Source organism: Pseudorasbora parva, chromosome 11 (genome assembly GCF_024679245.1).
Source record: "Pseudorasbora parva isolate DD20220531a chromosome 11, ASM2467924v1, whole genome shotgun sequence".
Taxonomy (NCBI): domain Eukaryota; kingdom Metazoa; phylum Chordata; class Actinopteri; order Cypriniformes; family Gobionidae; genus Pseudorasbora; species Pseudorasbora parva.
In genome coordinates, this window is record NC_090182.1 from 18,281,012 (window position 1) to 18,295,029 (window position 14,018).

Consider the following 14,018-nt stretch of genomic DNA (forward strand, 5'->3'; position numbering starts at 1 on the left):
ATTGACACAATTTTTTTTAGAGATGATGTAGCCTAATGAACTGTTTACATTATTGAGTCATTTCCTGTTCCGTGAAGCTGCTTTGAAACTGTATTGTAATAAGCACTACAAATAAATAAAGGTGACTTGACCTGATGTGACAGGCAATTAAGGATCTGAGACTTGCTTCCTTAAAATCTCCGTGAAGTCACTTTCCTCACTTTTTTGTCATCTAGTTGTGTTTATATTTATTTACAGGCTCTAAAAAGTGAGTTTTAGATATAATTTAAATAACGAATTTAACATCAAACACACACACACACACACACACACACACACACACACACACACATACACACACACACACACACACACACACACACACACACGCACACGCATTGTATATAGTCTATATGTATACAGAAAATGTTTAAAGAGGAACAGAAACGTTTGATATCTGTGTTGTTATAGTATATTTTCTATGAAAACCTTAAGCTTTGCTTTTACTTGACAGACACGTACGCCTCTATCGTCTAAACATGGTCATGACTTCCGTGTTTACGACAGTCTGTGTGCCGGTGGTCATTTACGGCAGGCAGTGTAGGCACATGTGTTTCCAGAGTCACCAGCGTGCTCATCGATAATCCAACCGGCCACCTTTGAAGGTAAATTATGCGTATCAGTTTTCAGGGCGAGTTTTAAAAACAGCAAATGTTTACGTACAATACCGGTTGGTGTTATTTTTTCTGTTTTTGCATTTAGAGATAACTCTATGATAAGATATGCTAAAAGGCTAACGTTAACCCTCCCTGGTTCACCATGCTCCACAGTAACGTTACTCCAATACAACTGTTAATCATTTTAAAAATTTAAAAGTAATGATATTATGGTATGGAACGTTTTAAAGTCCCCAGGGCGGTTTGCACCAGACCTGGATATGTTTTTCCTCCAGGTTTTGTTTAGATCACGATGATCAAACTTCACGTTGACTTCTCGTTGCCACATTGCCCAGTGTTAGTTTAACCAAAGATCATTTTGAATGTGTTTTACAGGATCTTTACCATGTCATTCCGCGGGGGTGGTGGTCGAGGAGGGGGTCGTGGCGGTGGTTTTAACAGAGGTGGAGGTGGATTTGGTGGTGGTCGTGGAGGGGGATACGGAGGTGGTCGCGGAGGTGGATTTGGAGGGGGTCGCGGAGGCGGATTTGGGGGTGGTCGAGGTGGCAGAGGTGGATTTAACAGGAATCAGGACTATGGTCCACCAGAATATGTTGTCGGTAAGTTTTTTGTTTGTTTGTTGCTTTCTTACATTTTTCTGTTTGTATTTACATTCGCTTGTATGTTGCAGACTGCATCTCAGCATGTTATAAATTGTCTTCTTGCTCCTCGTGTCTTAGCTGTGGGAGAGTTCGTGCACCCCTGTGAGGATGATATTGTCTTGAAATGTGTGACGGAGGAAAATAAAGTCCCCTATTTTAACGCTCCTATATATCTGGAAAACAAAGAACAGATTGGAAAAGTGGACGAGATCTTTGGGCAGCTTCGTGATTTTGTATCCTTGCAGGTTGTTGCATTGCATGTGATTTTGGCAGTGAGTGCTGTCAAATTTTACAGCGACTTAATGGTGATAAAGGGATTCACAAAGGGACAGAGAAATTTTAATTCTGTCATTAATTACTCACACTCATGTTCCAAGCCCATAAGACTTAAGTAGTTCATCTTCGGAACACAAATTAAGGTATTTTTTTTTTATGAAATCCGATAGCTTTCTGACCTCTCCAAAGATAGCAATTTAATTAACACTTTCAAGGCCCAGAAAGTTAGTAAAAACATCATTCAAATAGTCCATGTGATTCCGATAGTTCAACCTTAATTTTATGAAGTGATGAGAATACTTGTAAAATAAAGTAAAAAACTTTATTCAACAATTTTGTTTGGTCCTGTGTCAGATATGCATTTTCTTGCCTGCGTCATCATCACACACATGCATCGAGCTCATGTGAAGAGCATCGAGCTCGTCATCATCACACACATGCATCGAGCTCATGTGAAGAGCACAGTTGGATAAACTGTGCTTGAGACTGACACAGGCTGGAACGAAATTGTTAAATAAAGTAATTATTTTTGTTTTTGCCCACAAATTAAGGTTGAACTACTGGAATCACATGGACTATTTTAACAATGTTTTTACCTTTCGGGCCTTGAAAGTGTTAATTAAATAGCTTTCTATTGAGCGGTCAGAAAGCGCTTGGATTTCATCAAAAATATGTTAATGGGTTTGGAACGACATGAGGGTGAGTAATTAATGATAGATATAACGTTTTTGGTAGATCTATCCATTTTAAGTAAAATGTTCTTGTGTATTTAAACCCATTAAGTGCACCGTATCATATTAGATACATGCTTTTCTAAAGCCTCTAAATTACCAACATGAATAACCTTGCTGATAAACTTTTGTACACAATTGATAGACTGTAGCAAGTATAAAGCTTTAGTATAGCCCATTCTAAAAATGTCCACGTTTAGATTGTGATACACTTTTCTTTTTGTAGTCAAATCTTTAATGTAAACATTTCAAAATGCATGCTTTAAAAAAAATCTATTTTATTTTTTGTCTCAAGTTTTCAATTCCATTACAAAATATTTAGATTTTTCTTAATGTTATTTAGTATGTTAGGCTTTACAGGATTAATGAGCTCAATTGTTCCTTGACAAATTCCTCAGTATTTTTCAGTTAAACTTTCTGAAAATATGAAGGCATCCTCCTTCAAAAAGTTACAGAAGGTAAGTCCAGTCTTTCATTTTTCTGGATGTGTAATGTTTTATATACATATACCTTTTTTATTATTATAACATATTTGCAGATTCTGTAAGGGGTATGTAAACTGTAAAAATGTTAACAAACATATTGTCCATAAGACCAAAAAATTGCTGGATTTATAAAAATAACCCATTCAAAAGTTTACATACCCTTGATTCTTAAAGGGTTACTTCACCCAAAAATGAAAATTCGGATCGTGTGTCAAACTGCTGAACTCACGTGACTATACATTGATTCATAATGGTTTGAAAGATTGTTTTTCTTTTTTGTGCACAAAAACTATTCTCGTCGCTTCATAAAATTATTGTAGAGCCACTGTAGTGAGATGGGCTTTGTAATGTCGTATTTAGTGCCTTTTATGGGTCTTAAGAGAGGAAATGACATTGGTGTCAATGAAAGCCTTTTTGAGCCATCAGATTTCAACAAAAATATCTTAATTTGTGTTCCGAAGATGAACAGTCTTATGGGTGTCAAACGACATTAGGGTAAGAAATTATCGACAGAATTTTCCTTTTTGGGTGAACTAACCCTTTAACAGGGTGTCCGCGGGGTTTTAAAAAGTATTAAAAAGTGATAAATCAAAATTGCCAAATTTAAGGCCATTAAAAGGGTTAAATGTGGTCTCAGAGGTATTATTTTTTCCAAACTAGGTATTATTTTTTCAGACTATCAGGTGTCCTATTCTGATTGAAATTCTATCTGCGTTCGCATTAGTTCGTTTAAATATGGGCTTTAGCATATCTGGGCACATAATCAAATATTCGTCTCCGTCTCGGCGTATGTTTGATGCTGACGTCATATTCAGCGGTCGTTCGGCATCATCTCAGAACACTGCGCGCTCAACAGAAGTGGCTGGCTTACGTTTTATTGTAGACTTGCCTCAAGGCATATCTTCAACGACTATCCTCATAAGAGCAATCTTAAATGATTTATATAAAGTCTAAAATGAACAAAAAGAGTTGTGAGAGAATGAGGCGCGATCCATAGACAGTGAGATCCGCGTGTCTGTCGGCTCTTAAAGGGGCAGCAGCCAATAAAGCTTCCTGTCAGGGAACAGAGAAAATGACTCGCTGCTCTTGACTAAATAACTTTTGTAGCTTTAATAAGGTTTAACTATTTAATTTATAGTTTATGCAGTGCAGACTACATATAACTTTGATAACTTTATTAAATTTCTGTATATTTCCTAACTGTTAAGACAGGAAGGGCAGGAGTAAACATGACATTTATTATGGGTTTATGTTAGCATTGTTTTAAGTTTACTTAAATTAAAAACTGTTATATTTTTGAAGCCTAATAATAAATGTAAAAAAAAATATTTAAAAAAAATCAGTAGCTGTATTAATATCAGTAATACTGGCCTTCATTCATAAAAAGATGCCATTTAAACAAGTATTTAAAATAGACTGTCTTTGTTGTTTCTACATTAATTTGATTAACTGTGAAATTATTATATTAAAAAATATATTAAAAACGTACAAAAACATTTCTTTTTTTATTGCGATTAATCACAGAAAAAATGTCTGATTAATCTAGTTAAAGTTTTTAATCGATTAACAGCACTATTTTTTTAGTATTTTGTTAAATTCAACAACTTATCACAGTTATAGAAAGGTAATATTTGGCTCAGGTTTTGTTGTTGGAAAAAAAACACTAAATAATTTAATTGCTGAATTACCAATTATTAATTGAAATCAGATGTGTATGTAGTAATGCTTCTCCTTAACTAACCATTGTGAATGTTGAGATCTATTTTACTGTGTCTGAATGATAACTTATAACAGATTTCCTCCTGCTGTCGATTCTAAATCTATTCTTTTTTGCATGTTATATGTGTCAAAATCTGTGTAAATAATAGAAAGGTCGCTGATTAACACTTGCAATTCAGTGTCGTGATGGTTTTAAAAAATATTCTGAAGGTAGTGAAAAAGGTATTAAAAAGTAGTAAATTTAACTTAAGGATTGCTGTATATTCCCTGTTTAAGCATTCACTTATACAATGTTAGCCTTTTTTTCTAAATCAGCTGAATCAATAGGCTGCACAGGGGCAATAGATAACCTGTAAGACCTCCGTTCATCTTCGGAACACAGTTTAAGATATTTTATATTTTAGTCCCAGAGCATATGCACTGTCCATGTCCAGAAAGGTTATAAAAACATCTCTTGAAGCATCGAAAATACATTTTGGTCCAAAAATAACAAACTACGACTTTATTCAGCATTGTCTTCTCTTCCATGTTTCTCAAATAAAGATTCAATTTAAATACTGTAATTTAAATATAGCCTTTGTCAAAATATAAAGCGAAGCAATAAAGTGAACTGCTTTTTCTAAGTTGACTAGGAGCAGTATTAAGTTTAATCGACTTATCAAAAAGTATCTCACATCCCATGTAACTTCACATAACTTTTTTAATGCAATTGTCTTATCATTTCTTTCTTTTTTATGCAGTCTACTCAGTATTTTTTATTTTATTTTAAAGAACCACCCACTGCTTATCAGTGTTATTTCCAGTATTAGACAACGATCAGTGGGTGTTCTTTTAGGATATCCATAATTTAGAAGATATTATTCCAGAATATCTAAGGGAATCTTATAAGCCTTCAAGCTGTTTTAGCGGCTTCCTTTGCAGTTCTGCCTCTAATCAATACGCTAGGATTTGACTAATGCTATTATAAGGAAGAATATTTTAATTAGCTTTACTCTTTCTCTCCTCTTGCATCAGTTCTACATCGATCCCATGAAGTTGCTGCCCCTTCAGAGATTCCTCCCCAGGCCTCCAGGTGAGAAGGGGCCACCCCGTGGAGGTAGAGGAGGAAGAGGTGGAAGAGGAGGTAAGACCACACAAGAAAAAAATATACATATTTAGTTAACACCGAATTGTGTAGCATTAACATTGCGCCATGCACAATAAATCCTAAAGCGTGTCGTAATGAGTGTCATATTTGCAGGTGGCTTCCGTGGAGGTCGTGGAGGGGGATTTGGTGGACGTGGCAGAGGAGGAGGTGGTGGTGGAGGGTTCAGAGGAGGCAGAGGTGGAGGCGGTGGACGTGGATTCAGGGGTAAGTTAGCATAGCCTGGTTTTACCAGACTCTCGTACATTTCATTTGTACATAGAGTCTGGCCACTCCATTGACGGGTTTATTTCAGCGAAGGCAGGCACCCTTTTGAGGTTTAAAACTATTGGATCTGCCCTGAGCCACTCTGGATCTGCCATAACCAATCGCTAACGTTTGGTCGTGACGTATGTCATGCGCCCTTCGCCTGTTTCACTCATGGAAATCCGACAAAATAAAAACGCACGTGCATGCCACCTCAGTAATAAAACTATAGGATAAAACCTAAAACTTGTGCATTCGGATTGTGATTTATTCACGCCATGGTGGAGAGGAGAGTTTTGTGATCGGGAACGTGGAGCTCACGTGGTCCGTCACATCATTGTATGCTGTAAATAAAATGTCATATGCTTGGTATTTTCATTCCTTTATTTCCACTCATAAATTTGGGGTTGGTAAGATTTTTGGTAAGATTTTTAAAATGTTTTCTGAAACATTAATGCTCATAAATTCTCACCAAGACTGCATTTATTTGATCAAACAGTACAGTAATATTGTACAATTATTAAAATACTAAACTTTTTAAAATATATTGTAAAATATATTTAATTTCTGTGATGTCACATGTTTTTTTTTATTCATTGTAATATGCGGTTGTTTTGGTGCTTAAATTCTTCTTCTTCAATAAGTTGTTGCTGCTGCTTAATGTTTTTTAAGGAAACTGATACATTTAAGTATTCTTCGATGAATAGAAAGTTCAAGAGATTATTTATTTGAAATACAAATATTTTGTAAATATCTTTGCTGTATCAGTGTATAGCTGTATCTTTGATGTTATAAAGATTATTTTTAACATATGAATATATCTGAAAAGCATTTTCATTGTAGTGGGAGTAACACATTATATTGTTTCTACTTGCTTTGCAGGTGGAAGATGATGAAGGACTCACTGGATGGAATCTGTCATTTCATCTGCTGTGGAAACTTCTAGTGAGAATCCCAAAGCAGCATTTGGGGCCTGCCAATGTCTTTTGACTTAATTGATGCCTCTCTTGTACAGCTGAACTTCTTACTTTTTGTATCATAAATGTATTTTCTCAGCAGTGAATTTTTTTATTTGGTCTACTGATAGGGCTATTGTTTTAAGTTACAATCTGTCTGTGTACAAGGAGAACGGGAGTCTCCACAAACTTGTGTGATGGTTTGCATCCACTTCCATTTTTACATTTGCTGAAGGTTGGACCAGTATCAACATGAACAATTTGAGTGAAAATATGCTGAAGCCTACTCCACCGATAATGATGTAAAAAAAAAAAAAACACTTTCATCGTTGGATGTCTGCATTTACAGAATTGCAAATTGTTTCAGTTGATCTTTAGATGCCACCATGGACTTACAAAATAAAACATATGGCATATGTACTGTAGTTTGTTTGTATTAATTATTATGTTATGTACCAACATCTTTGCTATTACTGAAGTGTAGATAATGGGTTGTGACAAACCCTCCTATAGGAAGAAATTGTTGAGTCTGCAAACCTATCGGAGATAGAAGACAATGTGTGTCATCAGTTAGACAGCGTAAGCTAGCTCAGGTTTTTCCAGAGTTCAATGTACAACCAAACAAGGGAAAAATGTGTCTAGAAAAGCAATACTATGGTACTAGCTACGGATTAAAAATGTAAAGATGATTATAATAATATAAAAATAATAGCTATACAATCAGTGACGTGTTTTGGTGACTGTCGTTTCCCAGTTCCTAACTGCATGTGTGATTAGGTATGACATCAAAACCCGGAAGTCGAATTCACCGCTTCTGAATCTTTCCTCATAAGATACGATATTTTTTTTTTCTCATAGAGAGATAACGTTACTTGCAAATGCACCTTAAATGGACTAAAAAAGGTTATGTTTAATTAATTCAATGTAACGTTATAGTCCAGTGTTAGGAATCCTACCAGTTTCATGTTTAAAATGTATCAGGCATCAGAAATACTTTGACAGGCTATTTCTATTTCGAGTGAAACTTCTCCTTTATTCATTATTTAACAGTTCCAACAGACCTATTATTTGCAACAGCGCTGCACGCGCTGAGAAAACCAACGCACTTTGCTCAATCGTAACCACATCCTGGTCTCTGATTGGTTAAAGAAAGAGTTCTTCAGATTGCCACACCTCCCCTTCCCTTTCTCTCGTGGTGGAAGAAAAGCATGGACACAACTGGGAAAGTAAGTAAGACCCGAAATTGGCCCCCATCTGAACTACGTAAAGTATACATTTGGGCACGTTTAATGTAGTAACATTTGTGAAAACCTCGAGTGTTAAGACCCAGTGCAGTTCAATTAAAAATGCTTTCAACTATGTAGCAGTAACGTTACTTGTGCGTGACAGCAGTGCAGATCTAACAGTTTGGTACGTTACGTTATACAAAGATCCATTGTGCTGCTTTGACCTGTTTTCTGTTGCCCCTGTTTTCTGTATTCCGCTATGCGACAATATGCAAAAAAGTATAACCGAAATATCTATATTGTTGCATTCAACGCCTTTCGCATTTACCACAGATTTCTTATAGCATGTAACGTTAAGTGGATTCACCGTATGGTCTGCAGATTTTGCTGTACGTAAACTTAAAAATCACTTGGTTTTGTGTTTACGTTAACTGCACCTCGACTTGCCTCCAAAACATTGACTTGCGTAACCTTCATTTACGGTTAAATCGAGTTACCAGAGCATCGTCTAACAGTATGAACTAATAACTTTTCGATTCATCCTCAGGTGATCAAATGCAAGGCAGCAGTGGCCTGGGAGGCTGGTAAGCCTCTTTCCATTGAGGAGGTGGAAGTAGGTCCACCTAAAGCCCATGAAGTTCGAGTGAAGGTAATCTGAACATTGCACCTCTTGACTAAAGCAGTAGATTATTTGATGTGCATAGACTGTAGATTACACAGAGTACTTTGGTGCAAAATATATATATTTTTAAAGTCACTATTAAATCAAAATCAACAAGTCTTTTTTTTTTTTTTTTGCTTGACATGATGGAATATTGCAGTGTTTATTGTAAATAATTTAGCCATGCATTGCCATTATGTTTTAAAATTCATGTGCCCTCATATTATTTCAAGGGCTCATATAATGACCCTTTTTATGAGATGTAACAAAAGTCCCTGATGTCCTCAGAGTGCATATGTGAAATTTTAGCTCAAAATACCCTGTGATATATATATATTTTTTAGCATGATAAAATTGTCACTTTTTAAGGGTGAGCAAAAACGCTTCATTTTTTGTGTGTCCATTTAAGTGCAAATGAGTTGTTGCTCCGGCCCTCTTCCAAGAAGAGCTAGTAGCTCCGATTACCTCATGCAAACATGCACTGAGAATGTCAGAAACTGTTCAGCCTTTTATATTTAAACCAGAGTCGGACAATGATGGAGAGACTCAAGAAGAAGTGACAACATGTAGAATACAACAGCGCATTTCTGAATGGTTAATGAATTTATGTAGCTGATGTGGCATATACTGTCATGTTAATCTATAATTTTCTTGTGTGAGAAAATATATGCTACATGAAGATAGAACTGGTATAATTTAGTTCAATCACGGTTATAGTTTATGTTGTCATCCTGCTTTTATTATGTGCCATTCCATTTGTGCTAAGAACTATATTGCAGTAAATGTGAAAAGTGGATGTGACCACTTGAGCAGACTCCTTATTATACTCTACTACAACTCTTTCTTAACTCAACATGGCCTTTGTTTCATGTTCCCGGAGGCAGGGTTTATGTAAATTTCATAGTTACTGATGTCACTAACCTGTGAATTAGCTCATTGTAGCTGTTTATTGTAGTCCTTGTATTTAAAATAAAATAAATCTGATGTATGTTACAATAGGGAAGAAAAGACAATCGCTTCTTCCATTCCATGCTGCCTATAACATTTTAAACTGACATATACGATTATGAGGTCTTTTCTTAATTGATAATTGCACAAGCTCTGATAAAGCTGTAACAAATCAGCTTGCAGCTGCACACTGTCAAAGCACCATATTTTGGACAGATTTACACTGAACAGGTTAAGTTTTTGACCCTACTGCCTTCAATGTCTTGTCTCATGCAATATTATGTAGGTAGGAGTGTTGTGGTTAGGATTGTGTTCTTTATTACAAATAATTAAGCAATCAAATAATTTCTAGAAAAAATGTATTGTGGTGAAGAATAATAATAATTATATAAATTTAAATATAATGGTGAGAAGTCTTGCATGGTTGTGTGTTTCAGATTCATGCTACAGGTGTGTGTCACACTGATGCCTACACCCTGAGTGGAAGTGACCCTGAGGGCTTGTTTCCTGTCATCCTGGGCCATGAGGGGGCAGGCACTGTTGAGAGTGTTGGCGAAGGGGTCACCAAATTCAAAGCAGGCATGTCAAAACTAACCATTAACCCCTTACTTCAATGACATTTAATGTATAAAATGTTAGCAATTTTGGGAGTTATGCAGAAATCCTGAAGATCTTTCACTTTTTCTGAAGGTGATACTGTTATTCCGCTTTATGTACCTCAATGTGGAGAGTGCAAGTTTTGTAAAAATCCCAAAACCAACTTGTGTCAGAAAATCAGGTAATTACATACATTTTCTCCTTTATGAAAATACACTACCATTCAAAGGTTTGGGATCAGCAAGAGTAATAATTTTATTCAACAAGGATGCATTAAATTAATTGAAAATGGCAATAAATAGACTTTTAAGCTTCTTGAACTTTATCCATTAGTTCATCATCAACAATAAAAATTAAACATTTCTTGAGCAGCAAATATGCATAATAGAATGATTTCTGAAAAAGCATGACTCTGAAAACTGGAGTAATGGCTGCTGAAAAAATTAACCTGTTTTAAAATATATTAAAATAGAAAAGTTATTTTGAATTTTAAATACTATATTACATTTTTTTTTTCTTCCTTAAATATTTTTTCTTCCTTAAATATCAAATAAATGCAGCCTTGGTAAACATTAGAGATAGACCCCAGACTTTTTATTTGTAGTCTATGTCCTATTATTGTTCATGCTAACTAACATGTGGTTTACAGATGCTCAGTTGTGATGTAATTCTTTTAGGGTGACCCAAGGTCAGGGTCTAATGCCCGATAACACCTCCAGGTTCAGCTGTAAAGGAAAGCAGCTCTTCCACTTCATGGGTACCAGCACCTTCTCCGAATACACTGTGGTGGCTGAAATATCTCTGGCCAAAGTGGACGAACATGCCCCCCTGGACAAAGTGTGTCTGCTGGGCTGTGGCATCTCTACTGGATACGGGGCTGCCATCAATACTGCTAAAGTCTGCTTCACTTAATTAATGTTCATGTCTTTATAATAATTCAAATATTTTCTTCTGTCTCAAAATGTCACATTGTCAATAGATTCCTATTCACCCTGGTAGGTTGAGGCCGGCTCTACTTGTGCTGTGTTCGGTTTGGGAGCAGTGGGGCTTGCAGTCATAATGGGCTGCAAGTCAGTCGGTGCCACAAGGATCATTGGCATTGACATCAACCCAGACAAGTTTGAAATTGCCAAGAAGTTTGGAGCCACTGAGTTTGTGAACCCCAAGGATCACAGCAAGCCCATTCAGGAAGTGCTGGTGGAGCTGACAGATGGAGGGGTTGACTACTCCTTCGAATGCATCGGCAATGTTGGCATTATGGTAAACTGCTGAAACATCAGTTGTTTAGATAGGGATGAACGCAAGCTGACTAATTACAGCCAGCCAGATGTCTACAGCAGAACTGTAGATCTCCACTTAGTTAAATTCTTCATTGTTGCTCCCTATTTGCTGCCATGGTAACTCATAACTAGGGACCATATAGTTGCCACTATTGTACTTATGTGAAGTGCATAATTGGCCAATTTTTGTATACAACTTAGGATGCTCAAGGTGACTAATGTTATTTTCCCTTTTCTTTTGAATTCAGAGGGCTGCTCTTGAGGCTTGCCACAAAGGCTGGGGAACCAGTGTCATCATTGGTGTGGCAGGGGCAGGGCAAGAAATCTCCACCCGCCCCTTCCAGCTGGTCACAGGGCGCACATGGAAAGGCACAGCTTTTGGTGGTGGGTGTAATTAAAAGAATTTAATTAAAGAATTTGTTTAATTTATTTTATCTTGATAATATATGAATTATGTAATATTAATTTATATTATATTTTATTAAAAATGTTAAAATAAATGTTATAATAATAAAGTTATAATTTTTTTATATTGTAAAATATCTTATTTTGGTATATTATATATTATGTTACCATTTTCATTTTCAAATGGCATATGAAATTTGCTTTGAAGATGCAGTACATAAATATAACATTGGGTAATTCATAAAAAAAGGAGACCAAGTCGTCTTCACTTGGTGCTGACCGGGTCACTCAGGTCTTACATGGGTTTCTATTGGTGGGCGAAGTTCCTCTTGTCTCTCGTGTCAAGTTCCTTTGATAGTTAAACATATTCTGTTGGAATGTAATTTTTATGATAGTGCTAGAAACCATTTTTTATTCAGAAACATGTTAACATGGACTATTTTGGAACGTGTCAGCTGAATGTATTTTAGATGTTCTATCTTATGTCAAGTTGAAATGTTTCATATAATTATTATAATATTATTTTATGGATTGTGATATTGACCTTGTGTTTGCCATGTAAATTACCTCTACAAATGTTTTTAATAAACAGATCATAACCAAAGGATTTTCTCTTTGCCTTTAAGGTTGGAAGAGTGTGGAGAGTGTTCCTAAGCTGGTGAATGATTACATGAGTAAGAAGCTGATGGTGGATGAGTTTGTTACTCACACAATGCCCTTTACCCAGATCAATGAGGCCTTTGACCTGATGCATGCTGGGAAGAGGTACATGCCTGTTTTTATCTAGTGCTGTTTGGTAAAATCATATTAATGCAATGTGGGATACAAACTGATATTTTAATGCAAACCTTTCTCTTGGGTTTTTCCACAGCATCCGAACTGTCCTGCAGCTTTGAGCCTCGAGTTGAAACATGAACCCTGCCTTGCACTACCATGAAACACACTAATCATTAACACCCTTGTCTCAGTAGTTACAGTGTTGACTGTTGTGTTAAGAGGTTGTTCTGATTAATAGTTATTTGTGTGTGGAGTTACAGTTACACACTGAATAAATGTGATTATCAAACACACAACTGTTTCCTATTTTTTTAACTTGATTAAAAAAATCTTGCAATATTAATGGCTTGGCATCAGATCAAATCCTATTCTGTATAATTCTGCTCTTTGTTATAAATCTTGAATGTACATTAAAAGCATTAAAATATCCAAATAAATGATACGTATAAATCAAAACTAATAAATAACTTAAAAAATGTATTGTCAAATAGTGGAATTCTAATGGCGCATTCACACAGCACGTCAATAACTATAATAAAGGAATTGTGTTTTAAAAAAATTAAATTTAAATCAATCAACATTATTTATATAGCGCTTTTACAATGAAGATTGTTTCAAAGCAGCTTCACCGTGCTAAACAGGACAATACTGCAACAAAATTTAATTTTGATAGTTTATAGATTTAAATCTGACCTAATTAATACATTTAATTTGTAAATTTAGTTGAATAACTTGGATCATAATTTTAGTGTCCCCAACTGACCAAGCCAAGCCAAAGGCGACAGTGGCAAGGAACCAAAACTCTTTTAGGCATGATGGAGAAAAATAAACCTTTGGAGAAACCAGACTCAGTTGGGGTGCCAGTTCTCCTCTGGCCTATTATTAAACAGTGTATAATTATTACATGCAAGAGACAGGTTTATTTAGGATAGCGCGTCGATTACACAAGAATATGAATACTTGAAAGATCGGAGTTATTGCGCCGGAGACTGGTTTATTGAGGATGACGTGCCGGTGAGGCAAATTCAGAGGAGACACCAATTGACACGGACTCAGCAGACACTCCAGGATAAGCTGGTCATGTCCAGACGCAGGTCCACCATCCGATCCGGACACGGCCTGGATCCGGCCGATTGCAGTAAACCTAAAATTAAAAGAATAGCAGAGTCCATGGCACAGAAGAGTTCGTCAGCTTTTTCAAGCTGATGTTCAACAAAGCATTGACAGCCAATCAGAATACATCCTGGATCAAAGAGCTCGAGCCTCATGC

At 36.1% G+C, this 14,018-nt stretch overlaps 2 protein-coding genes across 3 annotated transcripts; both read left to right on the forward strand.

Annotated features, from left to right (window-relative positions):
* The first annotated feature begins 511 nt into the window (after nucleotides 1–511).
* Nucleotides 512–7,272, forward strand: gar1 (GAR1 homolog, ribonucleoprotein). 2 transcript variants are annotated; one of them, XM_067457318.1, is made up of 7 exons: nucleotides 512–644; nucleotides 1,032–1,255; nucleotides 1,376–1,530; nucleotides 2,703–2,762; nucleotides 5,523–5,620; nucleotides 5,747–5,859; nucleotides 6,781–7,272. In XM_067457318.1, the coding sequence occupies exons 2-7, from the start codon at nucleotides 1,042–1,044 to the stop codon at nucleotides 6,789–6,791; spliced, it is 651 nt and encodes a 216-aa protein (XP_067313419.1). In that variant the 5' UTR covers nucleotides 512–644; nucleotides 1,032–1,041; the 3' UTR covers nucleotides 6,792–7,272. The 2 variants fall into 2 exon arrangements, with proteins under 2 accessions (XP_067313419.1, XP_067313418.1); XM_067457317.1 differs by having other exon boundaries at nucleotides 514–644; nucleotides 5,523–5,631; nucleotides 5,749–5,859.
* A 732-nt stretch (nucleotides 7,273–8,004) lies between these two features.
* adh5 (alcohol dehydrogenase 5) lies at nucleotides 8,005–13,226 on the forward strand. The gene is made up of 9 exons (XM_067456532.1): nucleotides 8,005–8,080; nucleotides 8,628–8,729; nucleotides 10,127–10,268; nucleotides 10,380–10,467; nucleotides 10,964–11,183; nucleotides 11,286–11,546; nucleotides 11,815–11,950; nucleotides 12,598–12,736; nucleotides 12,843–13,226. The coding sequence occupies exons 1-9, from the start codon at nucleotides 8,063–8,065 to the stop codon at nucleotides 12,865–12,867; spliced, it is 1,131 nt and encodes a 376-aa protein (XP_067312633.1). The 5' UTR covers nucleotides 8,005–8,062; the 3' UTR covers nucleotides 12,868–13,226.
* The last annotated feature ends 792 nt before the right edge of the window (nucleotides 13,227–14,018 follow it).

Coding starts and splice junctions, on each gene's coding strand:
- gar1 (XM_067457317.1), top strand. CDS start 1,042: ATGTCATTCCGCGGGGGTGGTGGTCGAGGAGGGGGTCGTGGCGGTGGT. Junction 1,531..2,702: donor TTGGGCAGCTTCGTGATTTT/GTATCCTTGCAG, acceptor CAAATTCCTCAG/TATTTTTCAGTTAAACTTTC. Junction 5,632..5,748: donor AGGAAGAGGTGGAAGAGGAG/GTAAGACCACAC, acceptor TCATATTTGCAG/GTGGCTTCCGTGGAGGTCGT.
- adh5 (XM_067456532.1), top strand. Junction 11,547..11,814: donor TCGGCAATGTTGGCATTATG/GTAAACTGCTGA, acceptor TTTTGAATTCAG/AGGGCTGCTCTTGAGGCTTG. Junction 12,737..12,842: donor CTGATGCATGCTGGGAAGAG/GTACATGCCTGT, acceptor GTTTTTCCACAG/CATCCGAACTGTCCTGCAGC.